This window comes from Microtus pennsylvanicus, chromosome 1 (genome assembly GCF_037038515.1).
Source record: "Microtus pennsylvanicus isolate mMicPen1 chromosome 1, mMicPen1.hap1, whole genome shotgun sequence".
In the NCBI taxonomy this organism is placed as follows: Eukaryota; Metazoa; Chordata; class Mammalia; order Rodentia; family Cricetidae; genus Microtus; species Microtus pennsylvanicus.
Genome location: NC_134579.1, coordinates 57,672,724 through 57,693,915, shown reverse-complemented (window position 1 = coordinate 57,693,915; position 21,192 = coordinate 57,672,724). Strand labels below are relative to the sequence as shown.

At 45.2% G+C, this 21,192-nt stretch overlaps 1 protein-coding gene and 1 long non-coding RNA gene across 2 annotated transcripts; both read left to right on the top strand.

Annotated features, from left to right (window-relative positions):
* Window positions 1-4,564: 4,564 nt before the first annotated feature.
* LOC142837090 (golgin subfamily B member 1-like) lies at window positions 4,565-11,864 on the top strand. Its single transcript, XM_075952004.1, has 6 exons — window positions 4,565-4,736; window positions 4,834-4,951; window positions 7,631-7,835; window positions 7,995-8,153; window positions 9,918-10,046; window positions 11,730-11,864. The coding sequence occupies exons 1-6, from the start codon at window positions 4,565-4,567 to the stop codon at window positions 11,862-11,864; spliced, it is 918 nt and encodes a 305-aa protein (XP_075808119.1).
* A 4,839-nt stretch (window positions 11,865-16,703) lies between these two features.
* On the top strand, window positions 16,704-20,586 carry LOC142839316 (uncharacterized). The gene is made up of 3 exons (XR_012908725.1): window positions 16,704-16,801; window positions 19,538-19,643; window positions 19,869-20,586. It is a non-coding gene; the product is annotated as an uncharacterized LOC142839316 (long non-coding RNA).
* The last annotated feature ends 606 nt before the right edge of the window (window positions 20,587-21,192 follow it).

Sequence of the window (21,192 nt, the reverse complement as noted above, 5' to 3'; positions counted from 1 at the left end):
TGTACTCTTTTATATTACTTTTATTGTCTCTTTAAAGACTTTGTTTTATTTTTTAAAACCATTTACTTCTTTTTATAACGGTCTATACTTTTTCCTCTCTCTTCCAAGTTTTTTAAACATATTGTGTCTCATTTAGTGGTCTTTTATATCTGAATCTGTCCTATTGTATATCTGTAATCATTTTCTGACAAGGAGTGCTTTTCTTAATGCTAAGTGGGCATGGCTAGAATCAACTCTGCAGGCCTGCCTGTTTGCTCCATCCAATCCAGAATGGGGGAGGTAAGTTCACCGCCTCTGCAAGCCATGCTCACCAACCCAGCTCCTGGGACACAGCGGGCCTATGTTGTCATTAATCAATCTATAGCACTCTGCTTAGAAACCCCATTTAAGTACAGAACCTCCCAAAAGAGCCACAGTCTGTGCTTCCAGAACAAACCAGGAATTCAATTCTTAAAGGAGCCCCACAGTTTTTGCTGCTAATGCTGAGCCAGGAAGCCTTCTCTTAAAAGGAGCTGTGAACTCATATGGATTATATTAGAGTCATGGGAAATAAACATGTATATTTGTGGCTCCCTTTTTTGTGGGGGGAAAAAAGAGGACTCTTTCCTCATTCCGTAAAGTGGGGAAAATGACATTGAAAGATAAAACTAAAACCTTTATCTTGAATTTTACACAACTACTTGGACAAGGGAGATACTTAGACTTGTGTATACATCAGAGTACTCTTCTCGAGTTCTTCCACAGTGAACCAACCCTTGGAGTACCTGGTGGCTTTTTCTAGCCAAATTTGCATTAATCCTTACTGAGATGGGATGGTTTTCTTTCCTCTAATGGAGTCATTCTTCAGATATTAAAGTTAAATCACCCCTCCCTCACCTTCAGCCTTCAGTGAATGTGCTTCTAGTTGTCAGGAACACTGAAGAATTAACACTCTGACTTTTAAATGTGATACTACTCTACAGAGTGAGTTCTAGGACTGGCTCCATAGCTACTGAGAAACCCTGTTGTGAAAAGCAAACAAACAACAAACAAGAGAGAGATCATCTTACAGTTATAAGAAGTACATCTCTTAAGGAGGACAGGAGTCTGGATCCAGCACCTGTATCAAGTGGTCACAGTTGCTGGTAACTCCAGTTCCAGGGATTCCAGAACCCTCTTCTGGCCTCTTCAGGCACCAGGTACACCACGGTGTAGATGCATACTTGTGAGTAAGCACTCAACACAGATAAAACAAACCTTAGCTGGTCAGTGATGGTGCACATCTTTAATCCCCGGATTTGGGAGGCAGAAGCAGGTGGGTCTCTGAGTTCAAGGCCAGTCTGGTCTACAGAGCAAGCTCCAGGACTGCCAAGGCTACACAGAGACACCTTGTGAAAAGTTTCAGGATGCAGAATAATTGTTCTTATAGTCAGCACCATGGGTGTAAAGTTAAACTACTACTTTTTTTGCAAAACAAAACTATAAAAATTTATTTATTATGTATACAGTAATCTGTCTGCATATATGCCTGCAGGCCAGAAGAGGGCACCAGATCTCATTACAGATGGTTGTGAGCCACCATGTAGTTGTCAGGAATCAAACCCAGGTCCTCTGGAAGAGCAGCCAGTGATGTTAACCACTGAGCCATCTCTCCAGCCCCAGGCGTTTGATTTGAATTCATAGTGCTGCTCCCTGTAGGTGTCAGGTCTTGTGGCAGGGAGTGTGTGGTGAGCCTGGCGAGCTTGTTTTTATTTGCTATTTTATAGAAGCTTGGCCTTACATGGAGGTCTGTTTTAGTTTTCTGTTTGTGATTCTGGTGCTTTATAAAATGATAGCAGTCCACTTTCCTCGTGTGAATTTATTAGCACAGTGTTTTCCGTCTGCTGATCCTTACGGGTGTATTTGCCGTTTGTATTTTACTACGAGCCCCATAGAGAGGGATCACCATCTTGCTCCATTTAGCTTTCCTGCCCTTGGATTCCTAGCCTTTGAGCTGTAGCTCTCGGCTGCGTGAAAGATGCCCTCCCAGATGCATGCATTAGTTGCAGCTATAGATCCCGCTCCAGAGACAGGAACTGCATCAGTTGTCTTAAACTGGCCCTTCTTAGTCTTCATCTTAAGGCAGAGGAACTGAGGCTGACCAGGTAAAGCGACCTCGGAGCACAATGTGATGAAGCCGCTGTGTGCTGAGCCGGAAAGATGTTACTCGCTCCAGATCGGCATCCCCTTCCCATCAGCTTCTGGGATTTCTTTTTCAGTCAGTCCATCTTATCTTTTAATGATAATGTGGAAAATGTTTAAGGTCCGGTGCTCCACGGGCACACGTGCTGCGCTCTAATGTGCTGTGTCTTTAGGTTTCTCTAAAGAAATTCTGGCTTAAAAACAGTTGAGGAATTCTCTGCCTGAGATTCCAGTACCTTTCTCATTAATCCAAAAAGTAGCACCACCACAGTCCAAGCTACTTAGAGAAAGAAGTAAGTGTGGGTGGAGCCAGCAGGGCTGCAGTACAGATGGAGCTGGGGATTGGCTGGGGAACCGGAACTGAGAGTGATGGAGAGCAGCCAACTAGGTAAGTGTTTCTAGGTCGGGGTGTGTGACAAAGCCTGGCTTAAATCTAGAAACTCCTTTATGAATATGCTAATCACCCCGAGTTGATTACCACCCAGTGCATGCCTGAATCTCACCATCATATACCTTATGGACTGTGCAGATATGTGTCAATAAAAATAAGAACTAAAGTTTCCTTATGGGTGTCTCTAAACATAACTGTTTAACAGTTTCTGTTAATTTTTCTTTAAATAAACACTTCTCATTGATAAAACACAGATAAAGGAAACCTCACTATAAAATATATAGTTACATAAGTTACTGTAACAAATACAACTTGGTTGACCACACTATAAAATATATAAACCACACTATAAAATATATAGTTACATAAGTTACTGTAACAAATACAACTTGGTTGACCATTCTAGAACATTCTAGAAGCCCTTCCTTGTGCTTTCCTTTTGGTTCTATTATCCGTTTGGGAATCTTACTTGATCCGTCTTCCGTCTTTTCCTTACAACCATCTGTTGAGAAGCATGGGTCCTGCGGCTGTGGAGTTGGACACTCTGCAGGAAGGCACATGGGTTATGTAGTCCTGTGTGTTCCTCTATCCTCTGCGTTTTCTGCAGATGTAGCAGATGGTGGCATGAGTTTCTATCCTTTGGCAAGACTCTAGAAGGTGGTTATCATCTTTGATCAGGACGTTCATAAAGTCTGGACTTTGCTTTATTATCAGCTGTTGACTGATCAGTGTCTAGATACCTTGATCAGGGCCTGAAAATGTTAGAACAGTTGTTTCTTTCTGAATAATTTTGAGGGAAGGTGGTGCACACTTGTGCGTGTGTGTGTGTGTGTGTGTGTGTAAGGCCAGAGGTCAACCCTGGGTGACCTTGGGAGTCCTCCATCCTTGTTCTTTTGAGACAGGGTCTCCCTGGGACCTGTGCAGGTCAGGTAAGTGAGCCTGGCTGTCCAGGGAGTCTCGGATCTTGCCTCCACGTCTTTGGTGCTAGGATTCCAAGTGTGCTGCCAGACCTGGCAGTCTGTGTGCCGTTCCCTCATCTACTGTGCTCCACACACTGATTAGTGAACAAACGGCAGTTGGCGCTGCACTTTGCTTGGTTTGTTGCACACCTGTGGCTACACCTGTGTCCTCTTGAACGGACACCGCTGAAGCCACATTTGGTGGTGGTCGTTGATTTTGACTGTTGCTATGTCAACTTGGAGGTTTATAGGAAACTTGATTATACAGGGACTTTTTATTGTTGGGCGAGGCAGTGTTCCATTCAGGTTGCAAGCAGGTTTTTGCTGTTCCTCTCCTTGCTTTGCTCTTATCTGGGGATCTAAGAAGCACACAAACATTCCTGCTTCCCTGCCGATTGCCATCTTCTGAGTCCATCAGTCAGTTGTTCGCTTGTTCCCAAGAGTGGCATGTAAAATGTAAAGATGAATGATAAGTTATATTCTGATAAGTTATAGTCTAGTGTGAATTTCTTTAGGAGATTTATACAGATCTTTATGGAAGATTACTGATGGTGTTCATTCCTTTATTAAAATTAATCTTAGATGGCTGCGTGGAGTGTGGATTAGCAGTAGAGTGTCTACACAGCATGCACAGGCCCTGAATCCTCAGCATAGGGGCTTTGGGGCAGCTCTTCTGAGCACAGCCTTTGTTTTATGGGTTTAATTTTCTGTTTACTGATTTCTGCTCTGGGCTTTATCTCCTTTTCTCTGCTTATGTTGTCTTTTATTCCTTTTTCTAATTCTGCGCAGAACAAGCGTAGGATACTGATTTCAGTCATTTGCTGCTGTAAATGTTTATACTCCACATTGGATAGTGACTCTCCACTGACACCACACGGTTTGTCAGAAAAACTACAGGAAAGAACGGGGTTCAGGGAACACATGAAAAGGGAAATTTTCTTAGGGTTTCATTGAAAATTAGAAAAGGATCAATCTGCGAGAAGGAAAACTTAATTATTTGGTTTATCAATAAAAACATGGGGCATTAAAGACCGCTACTGAGACATACTTAACAATGACGTACTTGGATTTAAAGATTGTGTTCTTGCATTTTATTATTCCGACTGATCCTAGTGATGGTGCATACAATAAGGCTCCCGAGCAGAACAGGTTGTGGCTACACCATGCACAGGGCTGGCTGCACCCCGAATCCAGTGACAGTCCCTCCTCTCGCAGAGATGATATGGGTACTGATGTCAAGCTGCACCTGTCTGCTTACTTGCCCTCCAGCAGCCTGTATCTGTTTTTACTGATTGTTGCATTTTCTTTCTATTTCACTCGCAGAGATGCTGAACCGATTATCAGGATTAGCAAATGTTGTTTTACATGAATTATCAGGATATAATGCTGACCAGAATATGACAGCTCCCTTAGAAGCTGTGAGTAACTTTGTCCAGATCGAGTGTGTTCTTCTGAGAAGAATACCTTAGGCTAGAGGGATGTGAGCAGCCTCCCTCGTGCACTAGAAGTGATGTTTAAGGAAACCACTGCCACTCTGTAAATGATCCTCTGCTAAGGACTATTAGTCTGAGAACTGTGGGAACAGAAACCAAGAGTAGATAAGCTGGGAAAGATGGGTCTCTGTTGTCTGCTTAGCCAGTTTAGTACCAAACTGTCTTAAGAAGTTATTGTTGACACATGGGATCCCCTCTAGAGCCAAGTCTCTTGCCACCCCTAAAATGACTCACTTAATGTAGATATCTTCTTCCCTGCTCCTATAGCTGCCCTTCCTCCATCTCCACCCTCCCACTCCCCCAAACACTCCCCAGTCTTTCCCTTCTCCCTTCTCTCTCCCCCTCTCCCTTTCCTCCAACCCCTACCCCCACCTGCATGCTCCCAACTTTTGCCTGACAATCTTGTTTGCTTCCAATTTCCAGGAGGATCTATATATGTTTCTCTTTGGGTTCACCTTGCTATTTGACTTCTCTAGGCTTGTGAACTATAGGCTTAATGTTTTTTTGTTTATGGCTAGAGTCCACTAATGAGTGAGTACATACCATATTCATCTTTTTGGGTCTGGGTTATCTCACTCAGGATAGTGTTTTCTATTTCCATCCATTTGCATGCAAAATTCAAGATGTAATTGTTTTTTTTTTTTTTGCCACTGAGTAGTACTCTAATGTGTATATATTCCACACTTTCTTTATCTATTCTTCCATTGAGGATCACCTAGGTTGTTTCCAGGTTCTGGCTCTTACAAATAATGCTGCTATGAACATAGTTGAACAAATGCTTTTGTAGTATGATAGGGCATCTCTTGGGTATATTCCCAAGAGTGGTATTTCTGGATCCTGAGGTAGGCTGATTCCCAATTTCCTGAGAAACTGCCACACTGATTTCCAAGGTGGTTGCACAAGTTTGCATTCCCACCAGCAATGGATGAGTGTTCCCCTTACTCCACATCCTCTCCAGCATAAGCTATCATTGGTGTTTTTGATTTTAGCCATTCTGACAGGTGTAAGATGGTATCTCAAAGTTGTTTTAATTTTGATGATAGCATTTCCCTGATTGCTAAGGAGGTTGAACATGACCTTAAGTGTCTTTTGGGATGTCCGCAGATAGGTCCTTGGGTAGCAGAGGAGAGAGTACCTGAACTGCCCTTGTCCCACTATCACACTGATGATGATCTCGAATATCACTATAAAATCTTCGTCCAGTGATGGATGGAGATACAGAGACCCTCATCAGAGCAATGGACTGAGCTCCCACAGTCCAACTGAAGAGCAGAAGGAGGGAGAAGATGAGCAAGGAAGTCAGGACCGCGAGGGGTTGGTCCACCTGCTGAGGCAGAGTGCCTGTTCTAATGGGAGCTCACCAAATCCAGCTGGACTTGGACTGAACGAGCATGGGATCAAACCAGACTCTCTGAATGAGGCTGACAATGGGGGCTGACTGAGAAGCCATTGATAAAGGCACTGGGGCTTGTTTCTATTGCATGTACTGGCTTTTTGGGACCCTAGTCTATTTGGATGCAAAGCTTCCTAGGCCTGGATGTAGAGGGGAGGGCCTTGGACTTCCCACAGGACAGGGGTTCCTGCCCTCTCTTAAGGAGGGAGGGAAAGGTAGGAGGGTGAGTGGGGGAGTGGGAGGGGAATGGGAGGAGGGGAGGAGATGTAAATTTTTGAATGAAAAGTAAAAATAAAAAAGAATGTAATTGTCAAAAAATTGAAAAAAAGAAGTTATTGTTAAAATACGCCTCCTCCCCTTCTTCCTCCTTAGGGACACAGCTCCTGTTCCACGGCAAAGTATAAAGAGTAAATGGGGCTGGAGCACCATTTTTGTTTGAAAACCTCTGTTTATTTCTATAAATTTGTCTGTTTTTCTTGTAGTTCGCATTGTGTTTTCCAACCCTTAAGTATTCAAAAGAAGTCCATTAACTTTTTCAAAGACAAGCGACAAGCTAAATGGTTAAGGGCTTTTGTTTTGTTTTAATTTTCAAATAACTTACTTTAATTTATTTTGTTTGAGACAGGGTCTCATGTATTCCAGGCTGGTCTCCAACTTGCTCTGTAGCTAGCCAAAGATGACCTTAGACTCCTGGTCTCTCAACTCTGCCTTCGGAGTGTTGGGCCCGAGGAGTGCACTGTCATCCATGACAGCTGATGCAGGACCGGGAACTGAAGCCAGGCCTTGTGCACGCGCGGCCTTCGCTCCACCAGCTGAGCCACCTCTCCAGCCCTCTAATTTTAAATTTTGAGTTCTCCCACTTAATACTATGTAATCCATGCCTCCCTTTATTTTCCTCTTGGATAAAATTAGGATAATAAAAGTTCTGGGGCTGGAGAGATGGCTCAGCAGTTAAGAGCATCAGCTGCTCTTCCAAAGGCCCTGAGTTTTCAATCTCCACGGTAGCTCACAATTGTCTGTAATAGGATTTGGTGCCCTCTTCTGGCCTGCAGGTGTACATACATGGTACTCATATATAAGAGAAATAAATCAATTTAAAACAAATCCTCTAAGTTAGACAAAACACTATATTGTAATGGCAAGGATAACTGCTGTGGGATTAGTCAGGGCTCAGTTTCAAAAGAGAGGAGTTGGCCAGAGATTGAGGTGAGGATGGAGCAGTCCCTGCGGGGAGTTGCTGCCTTTCCCCTGTGCATTATTTTTATTGCTTTCTGTCTAAATCCCAGAAATCACACCAGGAATCCAGCGTGGAATTGAATAATAGCACGCAAGATGATGTTCTGGAACCCCTGGCTGAAGCCGAGAAGTTAGTGGTGGAGCTGAAAGACATCATCAGCCAGAAGGACGCTCAGCTCCAGCAGAAGGACGAAGCTCTGCAGGTATTGTAGTTCGCTGTTTGCTGAGCATTTGATAAAGACAGGTCGTCCGCTTAGAGCGTTAGCCCTGCTTCTTATTCCTAAGTGCCTTATCGCGCTGCCTGCCGCGAGTAAGTTGTGTGCTAGGTAAACTCGTTTATGGTCTTCATTGCTCTCCGGCAGGAGGAGCGTAAAGCTGCTGATAACAAAATTAAAAAAATAAAACTTCATGCAAAAGCGAAACTGACTTCTTTGAACAAACACCTCGAAGAAATGAAGGCACAAGGAGGGGCTGCTTCGCCTACATCTATGGAACCTCAGCCCGCGGAGCCGCTCTCCAAGGTACAGGAACTGGATAGAGACTGGGTGTCCTCTGAGCCAGGAGCCCTACCACAGCACATCTGCAGCGGGGAGATGAGACAGAAGCGCTGCCCTTCCCTCCGAGCCTGTGGTTTGCTTGGAACGAAGGCCACACTGGGCCAGCAAAGGCAGACGGAAATGTGGGCCTGAGTTGGCAGGTGTTGCCCAGACTCCCAGTGAGACTCTCAAAGGGCTGACGGGAAGAAATGAGTCGGGGAGTGAGACAGAGGGGAGAAACATATACTTTGTGGATGAGTTTGATTATTGGTTAGAACATTAAAAACTGTGATCTCTAAGGTTTTTCCCCGGCTCTGAAATCCCTTTATTGCTTAACTAATAAAGGATATTCTCTGTTTCTGTAAGTAAATAATGGTTCATTGATGTTTTATGAACTATGAGCTGAGTTGCCTGGCTCACCCTGGTGTCCCTGTAAGGAGGCAGGCAAGGTTTACAGAACAGCGTCTAGTCGGGATGCAGAGGGACTAAAGCTGTCTTTAGAGGAGTGTGGTGTTGTTCCAGGTGTCCTCTTGGCCTTTCTGTTCGGAGCCACGCTAGGGTATCTATGTAGAGAGCAGGGACCGTCAGGTTTGGGGGGCATTTGTGCAGATTACACTGGTGCTGCTGGGCCACTGTGGCCTCGGCTGCCCCTGCCCCCTGTATTAAGTTATCAGAAATGCTCATCCTGAGGGGAGTTTTTCAGGTTCTGAGCCACAGCCCTTGAGGGCACTTGTTACCTCCCAGTGCCCTGCTTAGCCTTGCCTTTCAGGGACATTGCTGTCCCTTGTCTGCCCTGGGGATATGGCTCAGGAGAAGAGCACCTATGCAGTGTGAATAAGGCCCTAGGTTTAGCCCCTCCTACAGCAGGGGCACCGAAGGAGGGGAATAGAATTGGGTTGTTTAATCTCAAAGTTGGTTTTAAAAGCAAGTAATTTCTTTGTTTGAATTCTTTTCCTCCTCTATGGTTCCTATGGCAACTCTCTTCCCCGGCTGTGGTGGCAGGCACTAACCCTTTCCTTTTTATGTTGATTCTTTTAGACTTCCCTTGAGTTGTGTTGTCAGAGTTTTTATTTTTCCATTTTATACTCTGCATTTCACTCTAGCTTACTACCCAGGCCTTAGACGTGCCAGCATCTTCTATCATCATTCCCTTTCCATGTTCAATAAATGATGTCCAGCCGTTCCAGTCCTCTCCAGCTGTCAGTCACAGCAGCCCTGTAACCATGTGTGCCATGGTGTGCTTAGCGCAGCATGCATGTGTGCATGTGTGAGGCAGGGGCATGGACGGACAGTGACAGACAGAGAAGGGTATCAGAGACAAGAAGAGGGTGTGACAGATCCCTCGAAGCTGGAGTAGCAGGTGTTTGTGGGTTCTAGGATCCAAACCCTAGTCCTCGCGGCTGTAGAACAAGCTTTCTTAAACTCAGCGATCTTCCCAGCCCAAATTCATCCCTTTTTGTTAGTTTCTTATTCTTGCTTCTGTTGTTGTTTAATTTTGTTGTGGTGGTTGGTTGATTGGTTTTATTGTTTGTTTGATACAGGTCAGGCTTTCTATGTAGTTCTGACTGTTCTGGGACTCTAAACCAGGATGGCTTCTAACTAAGAGAGATCCTCCTGCTTCTGGCTCCTGAGTGCTTCTATCACTTCGGTGAAGCTGTAATTAAATGTCTCTAAAAGGCAAATAGTGTAGAAGATAAAATATATATTAATTATACCTCTTAAGTGACTTCAGTCTATTGCAATTTTCAGCATGATAAGAATTCCACAGAAGAAGAGATGAAAGTAGAAGAGATAAAATGTGACCTCCAGGAGAAGGAGAAATTCATTAGCCATTTGCAAGCCCAGCTTCACCAGGCGCAGTCAGAACAAGCCGTGAAGGTAGGAGTGAGTCACCTCGTTATATTATAGCTTAACAGATCACTACCAGCCAAGGGCTATCCACGGTCAAAGCCTCTTTCTAGACAATCAGTAGGGATTTCCAGTCAGCTGGTCCCTCCCTGCCTGCCCCTCCCTTACTTCCATGTCTACTCATTCATTAGAGTTTACATGTGTGTGTGGCCTTCTCCATTGGTATTTGCACATACTCAGTGTATTCTTTCATATATGGATCATGTGTTCTCAGAAACTCTTGAATTGCATGATTCACAGCATTCAATCAGCTCCGATGCTTCCATTTTCTTTCTAGTAGGTTTCTGTTAAACTTTATTTTTGGTTGTGTATTTTCTTAAACCAATTTTGATTAATAGTTTTTAGATTTATCTTTTTTCTTATTTAACTCAAGGCATTCATTTTGTGTTTGGCTTTCTCTTCTGAAATGAGTTTTCTTTTATATCAACTTCATGAATTTTATTACTTTTTAAACTTTTCTAATTCTAATTTTCCTTCCATGTCCTGTACACTTTTCTTAAACATGTTTAACTCTGAAATAAGTTATAGTGTCTTTCACCATATTGTTCTGCTCCTTATTCTTTATGATTTTTGTTGTTGTTTTTGAGACAAGGTCTCAGACTGTAGCCCAGTTTTACCTTGAACTTGTGGCAGTCCTCCTGTCTCAGCCTCTTGAGTGCTGGAATTATAGGCATGAGCCACCATGCCTGACTTTTTAATGATATTATATAATTGTTCATTCATTTTCTGTGTGGATGTTTTTGCTTGCATGGATGTATATGTACTGCATACCCAGAGGTCAGACGAGGACATCAGATCCCCTGGAACTGGACTTACAGATAGCTGTGGGTGCTGGGACCGAACCTGGATCCTTTCACAAGAGCAGCAAGTGCTAGTTGCCAACGAATCTTTGCTAAGCCTCTATCTATACAGATCTCCTATGGGAATCTTTTCTGTGGGCGGCCTGCATTTACCCATGATCAAAGAATGGCAAGTGTTGCTTCTCTTCTAATGCTGGCTGCCACCTATTCCTACAAATTCTTCTTGGTTACCTTGGATTTTTTTCCCTATTCCACAGGACCATCAGAGGTAGCTCTATTGCTGTTTCCTTTTTATTTTGCAGTCTCTAATGCCAAGAAAATCCTGATTTTCATGGTGTGCCCTTAACTTGTTTAGCCCATCTTTTGTAGGATAGTTTCCTACACATTGTTAATATTGTCCATGTTTTTCTGCTCACTAATTGGTCTGTCTCTTTGCTATGCTAGCTTTCAAAGAAATTGAAAAACATATTGCTATTCCTTCTGTCTTCTTCTAAAAAATCTTGGTAATTCAACGATACTTTAAAAATTAGCAAATGAGGGGCTGGAAAGATGGCTCAGTGGTTAAGAGCATTGCCTGCTCTTCCAAAGGTCCGGAGTTCAATTCCCAGCAATCACATGGTGGCTTACAACCATCTGTAATGAGATCTGATGCCTTCTTCTGGCCTGCAGACATACACACAGACAGAATATCATATAAATAAATAAATATTTTTAAAAAATTAGCAAATGAAATTCTTTTTTGCGTTAAAGTGGAAATTAGAAGGAAATATGGTAGGTATTCAAAGCAAATGAGAAAGTCAAAAGAACTAAGAATGCCAACCCCATTGCTTAAGGAAATATTTTCCCCCTTCAGTTGGATAAGAGTTCAGCAGAGATGGAGGAGTTTGTCCTGATGAAGCAGCAGCTTCAAGAAAAGGAAGAAGTCATTAGCACTTTGCGGACTCAGCTGAGCCAGACACAGGCAGAGCAAGCTGCACAGGTAGGATGATGGCGCCTCCATTAGGATAAAATCCATGGAGTCCAGAATGGTGCAGGTGGCAAGTCAATCCCAGCAGTCACTTGAAAAGCTTGGTGGATGAAAGTATGGTAGCTAGGATATTAAAGCCATACCTAGGAAAGTGTGGTAGAAAAAGCTAGAAGTATGTTAAGCGGTTCATATCTTAGTAGGAAACACTGGAAACCCTCAAAAATGCCATTTATGTTGGTGAACTTGCCATAGCTTTATGATGGCTGTTTTTATTCCTTAGGTCCAGATACTCCATTTTAAAAGCACGCAGAGATTCTGTATCTTAGGAATGGGCTCATGGCTAAACTCAAAAGAAATGGATAGATAAAACAAAAATAAAATAAAATTATTAGCTTCATTCTTTTCTGATTAAAATCTTGTTAGGAAGATACATCTTAACCTTCAAGTTAGTTAATGAACATAGACTAAAGAAGTGGAGAGGGTATGAAGCCCCTTGCTAATGACTCTAGTATGCAGCGTTCTTCTTCATGGTCATTCTGAAGCCAGAGCCAGCCTGCTTGCGCCGGCTCCCTCAACTCAGTTTTTCTCAGTTTTCTGTAGTTCTCCTTCGAGGATGCTTTTGTACTATGCCACACTTTTATCCCAGAGGTCTTTGCACACTTGCTCAAGGCTGCAGTCATTCTGAAGTCAGTGGTCATGTATGTGACTAGTGTGTTTACCACACATAGAAGGGACTCATTAGATGATAAATCCAACCATCACTAGAATGTCAGAGACTCCACTGGCTTTGGTTCCAAATGAATTGATGAACTAAATGGCTTAGTTTTGTTTGGTGGGGAGGAGTCTCCTCTCACCGACCTATTACAGAGGTTCTGTTCTGTGGCTGTGAAGACCCAGTGACACCTTCCGGTCTCACCTCAGTTCTTGTTCCTCTCTAAATGCTACTCTGTGGCTCTGTCGAGGCTTCTCGTCCTGTGACAGCATTTTAAACTGAAACAGCTGTTTATAGATGATGAAATAAATTATTTTGGTAGATGATAACAGCTGAAAATTTTAAATGTTTTATTGAAGTAAAATGTAATTGGTTGTGTTTTACTCTTTTTATGCTTAGCTCTTTTGGGGGCTCACACCCAGCTCCCAAATAAATACACACATGGAGGCTTATTATTACTTATAAAAGCCCAACCTTATGTTGACTTATTTCTTTCCAGCTTTTCTTTAACTGAAATTATTCTGACTACCTTTGCCTCTTGGCTTTTTCCTTTTCTTACTTCCATATACCTTACTTTCGCTCTTATTCCGTGTCTTGCCACATAGCTGGGGGGGGGGGGGGCTGGCCTCTGCCATCCTCCTCTCCTTATTCTCTCTTGCTCCTCCCTCTAGATTTCTCCTTCTATGTATTCTATCTGCCTGCCAGCCCCGCCTGTCCTTTCTTCTGCCTTGCTATTGGCCATTCATCACTTTATTAGACCATCAGGTGTTTTAGACAGGTCAAGAATCACAGCTTCACGGAGTTAAACAAATGCAGCATAAGCAAAAGTAACACACCTTACAATAATATTCTACAACAGTTAACACATAAAAGTAACAGATCTTTGGCATAGCAGGCTACATGTGTAACAAGCAGTCAGGATAGGAAGCCAGGATGTCCCACACCCCCACAAGTCCACCATTCCTCTTCCAGTCACAGCCACCTACCTGGAACTAAGTGGTGCCGTTTGCAGTATGAACATACTGCTGTAGGCCATTGTCACTCAGGATAAGAAATAGTTCTCTTTAGAATCTGGCTGTGAGGAAGGCACCTCCCTAGCCCGCTCATCCACTAGTTAACAAGTGACTGCCATTAGCCTGCTGAGAGTCTGGCCATAACTGAGGACACACATAAACCTTAAGTCACGTGAGCTTAGTCTCACTCCCCGTAGGTCCCAGCTTCTCACTTGAGATGAAGTTGAGGGGCCGCCACACGTGTTTCTCTGTAACCCTGTCTGCCCTCGCTCCTTTGCTGAATGCTAAGGTGTTCTACACAGTTCTGCTGGCTTAGCTCAATGTCTCAGTGCAGTGTAGGAATGTGTTAGAAACCTTAAACATGTCTAATGATATAGTGCTAGTCTAGTTAGTGGACTGAATTCAGTTAGCCTGTGAGTAAAGTAGAGGTCTGTGCCCTGCGCATCTCTGTGGTGGCAGCCCCACAGCGGCCGTTCCTATGAGCAGTGGTTGCTCCAGTGAGACTCCATGGACACTGGGAGGGCCGTGCCCCTGGATCCTATGCCTGCTCCTAACCCCAGAAACCTAGACAGAATGCAGACACCCAGGACGGGTTACAAATGGCTGATTCGTGATCGACTATTTGTCTTTGTAGTTCATAAGCCTTCGCTTCCATCAAGTTTATGGGTCTGCCCTCTGTTTCTAGATTTTCTAGATACAAAATGAGAAGACAGTTTTAAACACTGGGGAGATTTGTTTTGTTTGTGTTTACTTGTGTTTGGTGTGCCCTGGGCTGTTCATTCCAGTTAGGAACGCTTTTCCTGTGGTGGGAGAACATGGTGTTAGTCCTCGCCCTGGAGTTCCTATTGTACTCAGCCCACCACCCTCAAATAAGCTTAGCTTTCTAAAAATTCACACCCTTTTCTTCAGTAACACCTTTCTCCCCACACCCACGTCTTCCCAGATTGGGCCACATCATAAAGCAGGTGGGACTCAACACTTGAGACCCATACCTGTGAGCCTTTGTCTGGTGCCATGGCCTTGAGTAGTGTGAGCTTATTTCTTTTTTCCATTTGTAAAAAAAGGAGGGAGGTCCTTTCTCTGCTTCTATCAGTGAAGATGGTGTTTGTCCAAATGTTTTGTAAACTGAAACTTGATCTTCAGAGTCACAACCACACACAAAGTCATCTGGAGCCACGTTCAGCTACAGAGCACGTTGTGATCATGTGTGCTATCTGTGTGCATCCAATGCGTTTTCCAAGATTTCTCTAGAAAACTGTTTTCTCTGAAGCATTGATAAACTTTCTTACACAAACACTTAGAAAAGAATCCTCAAGAGATCACAAGACTCCCAGCCAAATCCATTCATTCCCTGTGACCCAAGTCTTCTAGTGTCTCTGTGGTGGGTACTCAGGAGGACGTCTCCATGGCTACCAATGTATCTGGGTGTTAATCATGACTGAAGTTTAAACTGACGGTGCACAAGTGAGGAATCCCAATTCTGGTTCCAGAGGAGTCCAGTCCCAGTCAGCTGGTAGAAGCCGCATCAGCTAAATGTTTTCACTCATTGTAAGAAGGTTTCCTGCTTTAGAAACCAGAGGCTTAGATTGCTTTGCCAGGTAGTGGGCACCTGACACTGAACTTGTGCAGGGACAGCTCCCACCATGGCCTGTCCCTCGGGACCTAGAGGAAAGGTTGGCGTTGGGACTGTACTGTTTCCTCTTGGCGATTATCTGGGCTCCCACTTCCGCTTCTCAAGTCCACATAGACACATATGACTTCTGTCTGCTCTCTTGGAAGCATGTCCACCTAGTAATACTATCACACACATTTTTAAGTGTGAGCTTGCTCTCTGTCTATACTGAGTTCTAGGGCTTGTTATTTATTAGTAATTTAAGCATGGACCCAACCTTCTGCTCTCTGCTTACATTCCTGGAATAGCCTGTTCTACTGGAATTTTTGTTAGGGGGTTCTGTTTAATCGTTGTTCAGTTTATAGACCTTGGAACCAGTAAAAATAAACCAGTTTCCTGCTATTCTTCCAGAATTAGTTTCCTTTCATGCTGAAACATTTAGGTATTTTTCCCTTTGAAGAAGCATACTGCGGTAGGATTCTAAGATAGGTTCTGCATTGCAAATCAGGTCCTGCAAGTTCAGGCCAGTTGCCTAAGCACTGCTTCCAGTGATGTGGTCCTGGGGTGGTACTCATCCTCTCCCCTGCTGCAGTTCTCACAGCTGCTGGAGGAGAAGAACACCCTCTCCATCCAGCTCAGCGACGCCAGCCAGAGTCTCCGCGAGAACCAGCATCACTACAGTGACCTCTCCAAGCACTGTGCTGTCCTGGAGAAGCAGGTGCAGGAGCTGCAGGCGGTAAGGCAGTGGCAGGAAGTGCTCAGAGTGATAGCTAGGGACTGTCACTTCCCTACACAGTGAAAGACTCTCAGTTTGCACACATGGTGTCTGAAGAGCTTCTGTCACAACTGCTCCGCTGTTGTTTTTTCTAGGGGCCGCCAAATGTAGATGATGTTCCAGGAGCGCCCCAGGAAATGAATGGAAAGAGAAAGAGGGATCTGGAGGCCACAGGGGAGCTGCAGCCAAGGTAGAGGAGCAGGGTTCTCCTCCACACATACACTGGGAAGAAATTGGGTGGTAGACAAGAGAGGGTGATAGGTGAATGTGATAGAAAGATCTTATCTACATGTATGGAAAGATCATAATGAAACCTATTGTTGTGTATGGCCAGTGTATGCTATTTTAATGAAATTGGGTTGCAATCTTGGTGGAGCAGAATTCACCGTATACTCTTAGTGAGTCCTAGTATCTGACAAGCGTCACGGAGTGATGTAAAGATTGAATGCAACAGTACCTGACAGATGTTGTGCGAGAAGTGAACAGTGCTTGTAACACAAATGCACACACACAGCACTACAAACGCTAGAATTACAGCTGCTCCTGCAGGCTCGCATCTCCCCATAGGTATTTTCCGCTGTAATTGTGCTGTAGCTGGACTTCTATGTTAGTTAATTTTCCTATTTGGGGAAATGCTTCCGCCTTGTGACGATGTATTCGAGATCATGTCTTACATCCACTGATGCCCTTTGCCTGCCTTTCACCCTCCAGATTGTCTGAAGTCCAGCAGCAGCTTTGCAGCACAAACCAAGAAGTGAGTGAGTAGGAGAAGCTGGTAGAAGAAGAGCGAGATCAAAGATTGGCCTTTGAGAACGCACTCTCCTTGGCCGAGGAGCAGATCAGAAGGTAAGGTGTGGGGAGATGCTTTCTGCTCCCTTGTCACCCTCCCTGGCCTCGCTCCTGCACATTTCTGCGACCAGGCTCAGGGTGAGTTAAGATCTTAATCTCCCCTTGACGCGGTCCTAGAGCAACTTGAGAGTCATCACCAAGAAGCATGGTACCTGTGGAGTTTTGGAAGCCTGTGCTTTCTGGGGCAGTAGGTCGCAGGGGTTAGAAATATTTTTCCCATCCCTATTACAGAAGGAAGCTTATGTAAGGTGTCTTACTTCATCCCAGCAGTAACTATGTGAGGTACAAGCTGGGTTCTTGTATGTGTGCATGTTGGGGGCAAGGGGACAAGGTCAGAGGACAATGTTAGGTGTCTTGGTGTATCCCTTTCTGACATATTCCCCTGAGACAGAGTCTCGCATTGAACCTGGCACTTGCTGTTTTTCAGTGACCATCCTCCTGCCTCTGTCTTCTCCCTAGCCCTGGGGATTGCAGGTGCACACAATCAGGCAGCTCTCACATGGCTGCTGGGGTGGGAATGCAGGTCCTCATGTTTACAAAGCAAGCTCTCTTCCCCCCTGAGCCATCTCCACGACCCCAGTGTCAGAGTCTTTCGAGGGCCAAATGAACGCATTCTCATCACCTATCTGATACCCAGACCTTTGTTTCTTTGTTTTTGAGACAAGGTCTTTCTACTTAGCTCTGACTGGCCTGAAACTTGATTTGTAGACCAGGCTGGCCTTGAAGTCACAGAAATCCACCTGCCTCTGCCTCCCAGTGCTGTGATTAAAAGTGTATGCCCTACACCTAGCTAGGCCACTCTTGAAATTTTAAAGATTGTAACCTAAGGGAAAATAGAAGACCACTTAAGAAAGAGTGTGGCTTGATTTATTGGCAATGCACTGCCTAACCCTGAACCTCCCTTTGCCAGTCACCTCAGCTAGGAGGGCATGGGTGTGTGTGATACTGTGGGCCCTCTACCCCGAGTGTGATTGGAAGGACACAGCTGGGTACTGTCGGTACTTATTCCACATCAAGGAAACCGGAAGTCACTGTGTGTGAGAAGGTAGTAAGGCTACAAGTGTTCTGTTGCTGGAATCCCCTTTATGTGGAAAGGAACAGCAGGCACCACCATGTGTGTAGGGGAGTCACTGTGTCTGCCGTCTCCTCCTCAGAATAAACGGCACTGGGGATGTTTCTGCCTTCTTGCAGTGCCTTCCCCAGGGAGCAGGTCTGAGCTGAGATTTCCTTCTTTCCCACCCAGCATATATACAGCTTTTTGTTTTCCACACAGCTTTTTGTTTTCCATACCGTCTAGGTAGCCTTGAGGGTAGGCTCTACAGGAACTCAGTGCAGCTTGTGTAGTGGCCTTGCAGAGACTTTCAGACCTATTTGTTCATGGCCGTTTCTCTGCCACTTATGAAAAACTTGGTCCATGGGGAGGCTCGGGACCACTTGAGACAGCTTAGTCAGGATGAGTCTGGAGCCTGTGTCTGGACCACAGTAACCTAAGGTTAGCCCCTCCCCCTTTCCTTCTGACTGAGAGCAGAATGGAGGCCAGGTGTTGGTGATGCACACCTTTAATCCCAGCACCTGGGAAGCAGAGGCAGGCGGATCTCTGTGAGTTCGAGGCCAGCCAGGTCTACAGAGCTAGTTCCAGGACAGACTCCATAGCTACATAGAGAAAACCTGTTTCAAAAACCAAACCAAAACAACAACAACAACAACAACAACGACAACAACAACAACAACAACAACACAAACCCAGAATGGAGAGCAGGAGGACTGAGTACGGCCCAGCTGGACCAGGTCCAGATCACGGCGTTTCCTCTCTGCTGAAGAAGAGAGCGGCCCACAGAGAAGTGTCCAGTTGATGGAGATTCCCTGTGTGGGGAAGAAACATGAAGAGGAAGGGGCTTTGCCTGCTCCCCATGCCAGTTAAAATGTCTGCCCTGTAGGCAAATGAGTGACAAGACACGCCTTACCCTGTTGTTCGCAGAGGCTACTGAGTCTTGGCAGCTTCTCCTTAGATGGAGAATTTCCAGAATGAAGTAATAAGCACATCAGCAGACATCACAGCAGAAGCTGCAGTGGCTGCAGCTCAGCCCATGCTAAGAGTTCAACAGAATTTCTTGAGTTCTTTTTCCTATTATAAATTGAAAAAAAATGTCGAGTAAGATGGTACATACCCGTAATCCCAGCCAGGAAGTAGAGCCAGGAGAATCAGAAGTTCAAAGCCAGTCTGGGCTACATAGTAAGCCCCTTTCTCAAAAACAAACAAAAGACCAGGGTGGGGTGGAAAAGGAAGGGGAGAGAGAAATGAGTGAGTTTCTGAATGAAATGTGATACATGAGGCATAACGGGCATTGATTGTTAGTCGTGCTTCCATGGGGAAGACACTAACCAGTATCCCAGCCAGAAGCACAGAAGCCAGGATCCTAGACTGGTCCAGACTGGATCAGAATGGTCTCAACCGGTTCAGACTGGATCAAACCGGTCCAGACCGGATCAGACCAGTTTAGACCTGTTCAAGTCAGATCAAACCAGTTCCAACCGGATCAAACCGATTTAGACCAGATCAAGCCGGTTCCAACCAGATCAAACCGGTTTGTGCCGGTTCAGACCAGATCAAACTGGTTCAGGCCAGATCAAAACGGTTTAGACTGGTCCTGACTGGACCAGACTGGTTCAGACCAGAACGACTGGGAAAATTCTCATGCAGGGGACATGTGCTGTATCTTTCTCTCAACACAGGCTGGAGCAGAGTGAATGGGATTCGGCCCGGACTCCTATCATTGGTGCCTGTGGCGCTCAGGAGACATCAGTGTTGATAGACATCCCGGGCAGCAGCTGCCGAAGGGTAAGAGGGAAGGACGGACGCCGGGAGAGCTCTGCGGTGGGACCGGGCTGAGGTACGGAGATGGGTAGTGTTATTGGTGGTCAGCCACTGAGGACATTTTTTCCCCGGATGCCCCTCCGCTGCGAGGATGGGATCAGTTGGCTGAGATGCAGAATTACTGGTGAAGAGAAAGAGCCTTCAGGTGGAACTGACCCTCATTTTGTTGTTGTTGTTGTTTTGTTTCAGACCCGGAGTGGCGCTGGATGGAAGCGGGTTCTGCGTTCACTCTGCCATTCCCAGACCCGAGTGCCACTGCTTGCAACCATCTACTTCCTGATGGTTCACATCCTCCTCATCCTGTGTTTCACAGGTCATCTATAAACTCCTCACTCGACCACAGCTCTCAGAACTTGTAGTTCCTTCATCTCTAATGTCAGAATTGTAGTTTTAGAACAGCCTTCCCACTTCCAATCCATCTGCATCTTTTTGGAAAGTTCCCATGACAACAGAGGTGGCTGTGAGGACAGGTTAGAACGCAAGGCCTGGTGCATCCTGTTTTCTGGATGTCCCTCCATAGGGGTCCTGAAGCCACTGGGGAGCTGGAGTATCACAACTTCTAGCCTCAAGAACCCCTGAGCTATGGCACGCAGGTGTGAGTTATTCTGTCTTCAATGCCATTGTCACCCGGCTCTGCGAACAGGGCTGAGGCAATGGGAAGAGTAGACAAAACAGCTGAGAGCAGTGGTCACGAGTGACATCACTGTGCCTGTCCTCCCCTTGCTAACCGCCGGCTTTCTCATTGTGGACATGATGTCTTCCCTTCTGTGCTCATCACCTGAAGAAGGGAGAGGACTGGTGGTTCACGGATCAGCTCTGCATTCTATGGTGATTACATTTTAGTCACAACTTCCCAAGGACTTTCCCGAACTATTGTAAAATAATAAAGTGTTATTTTCGGAATGAAGATTTGTGTGAGGCCGTCTGTTGGCACAGTTGTTACGTACCTGTGTCTGCACTCTGGAGAGTGGAAGGTGGAGGGATGGTTCCCCGAGTACTAGAGTCCTGAAAATCCTCCCTTCTCACTGACTAGCCTCAGAGGGCTGTGAGCATCCTTCTAGCCTCAGCTGCTGGAGCCAAGCAGACGAGGTGGGGGAAGAAATCCATCCCGAGACTGAGTTAAAGGAGCAGAGTGCCGGGGTGAAGTCCTGTGTATAGTTCTGAGAGAACAGTGGACGAGGTTAGCCACCTGACTCACTGAGAAGACTGAGACAGGAGATGGTAGGTTCGGGGTCAGTCTTGTCCGTATAGTAAATTCAAGATAGCCTGTGCTACATAGCGGCACTCTGTCTCAGGAGAACACAGCACAACAGCAGATCAGTCTCCTAGGACACTCAGTGTAGGTGTATTGCAGCTCATGAAGGTCGGGTGGGTGTAATTACGCTTTTGTATGAAGTTGCTGCTTGGGAAAAGCTGGCCGGCTATCTCAATGTACAAGTGGATTTTGAACCTGATCTCTTTGGTTTCAAAGCTATTCCTGCATGTTAGAGTGCACTCAAGGGATGAACGGTGG

Excerpts from the sequence above, each read along its gene's own strand:
- LOC142837090 (XM_075952004.1), top strand. The coding sequence starts at position 4,565 with ATGACGTACTTGGATTTAAAGATTGTGTTCTTGCATTTTATTATTCCG. Across the intron at positions 4,737-4,833 it reads CTCTCGCAGAGATGATATGG|AGATGCTGAACCGATTATCA; the intron begins GTACTGATGTCA and ends TTTCACTCGCAG. Across the intron at positions 7,836-7,994 it reads AGAAGGACGAAGCTCTGCAG|GAGGAGCGTAAAGCTGCTGA; the intron begins GTATTGTAGTTC and ends GCTCTCCGGCAG.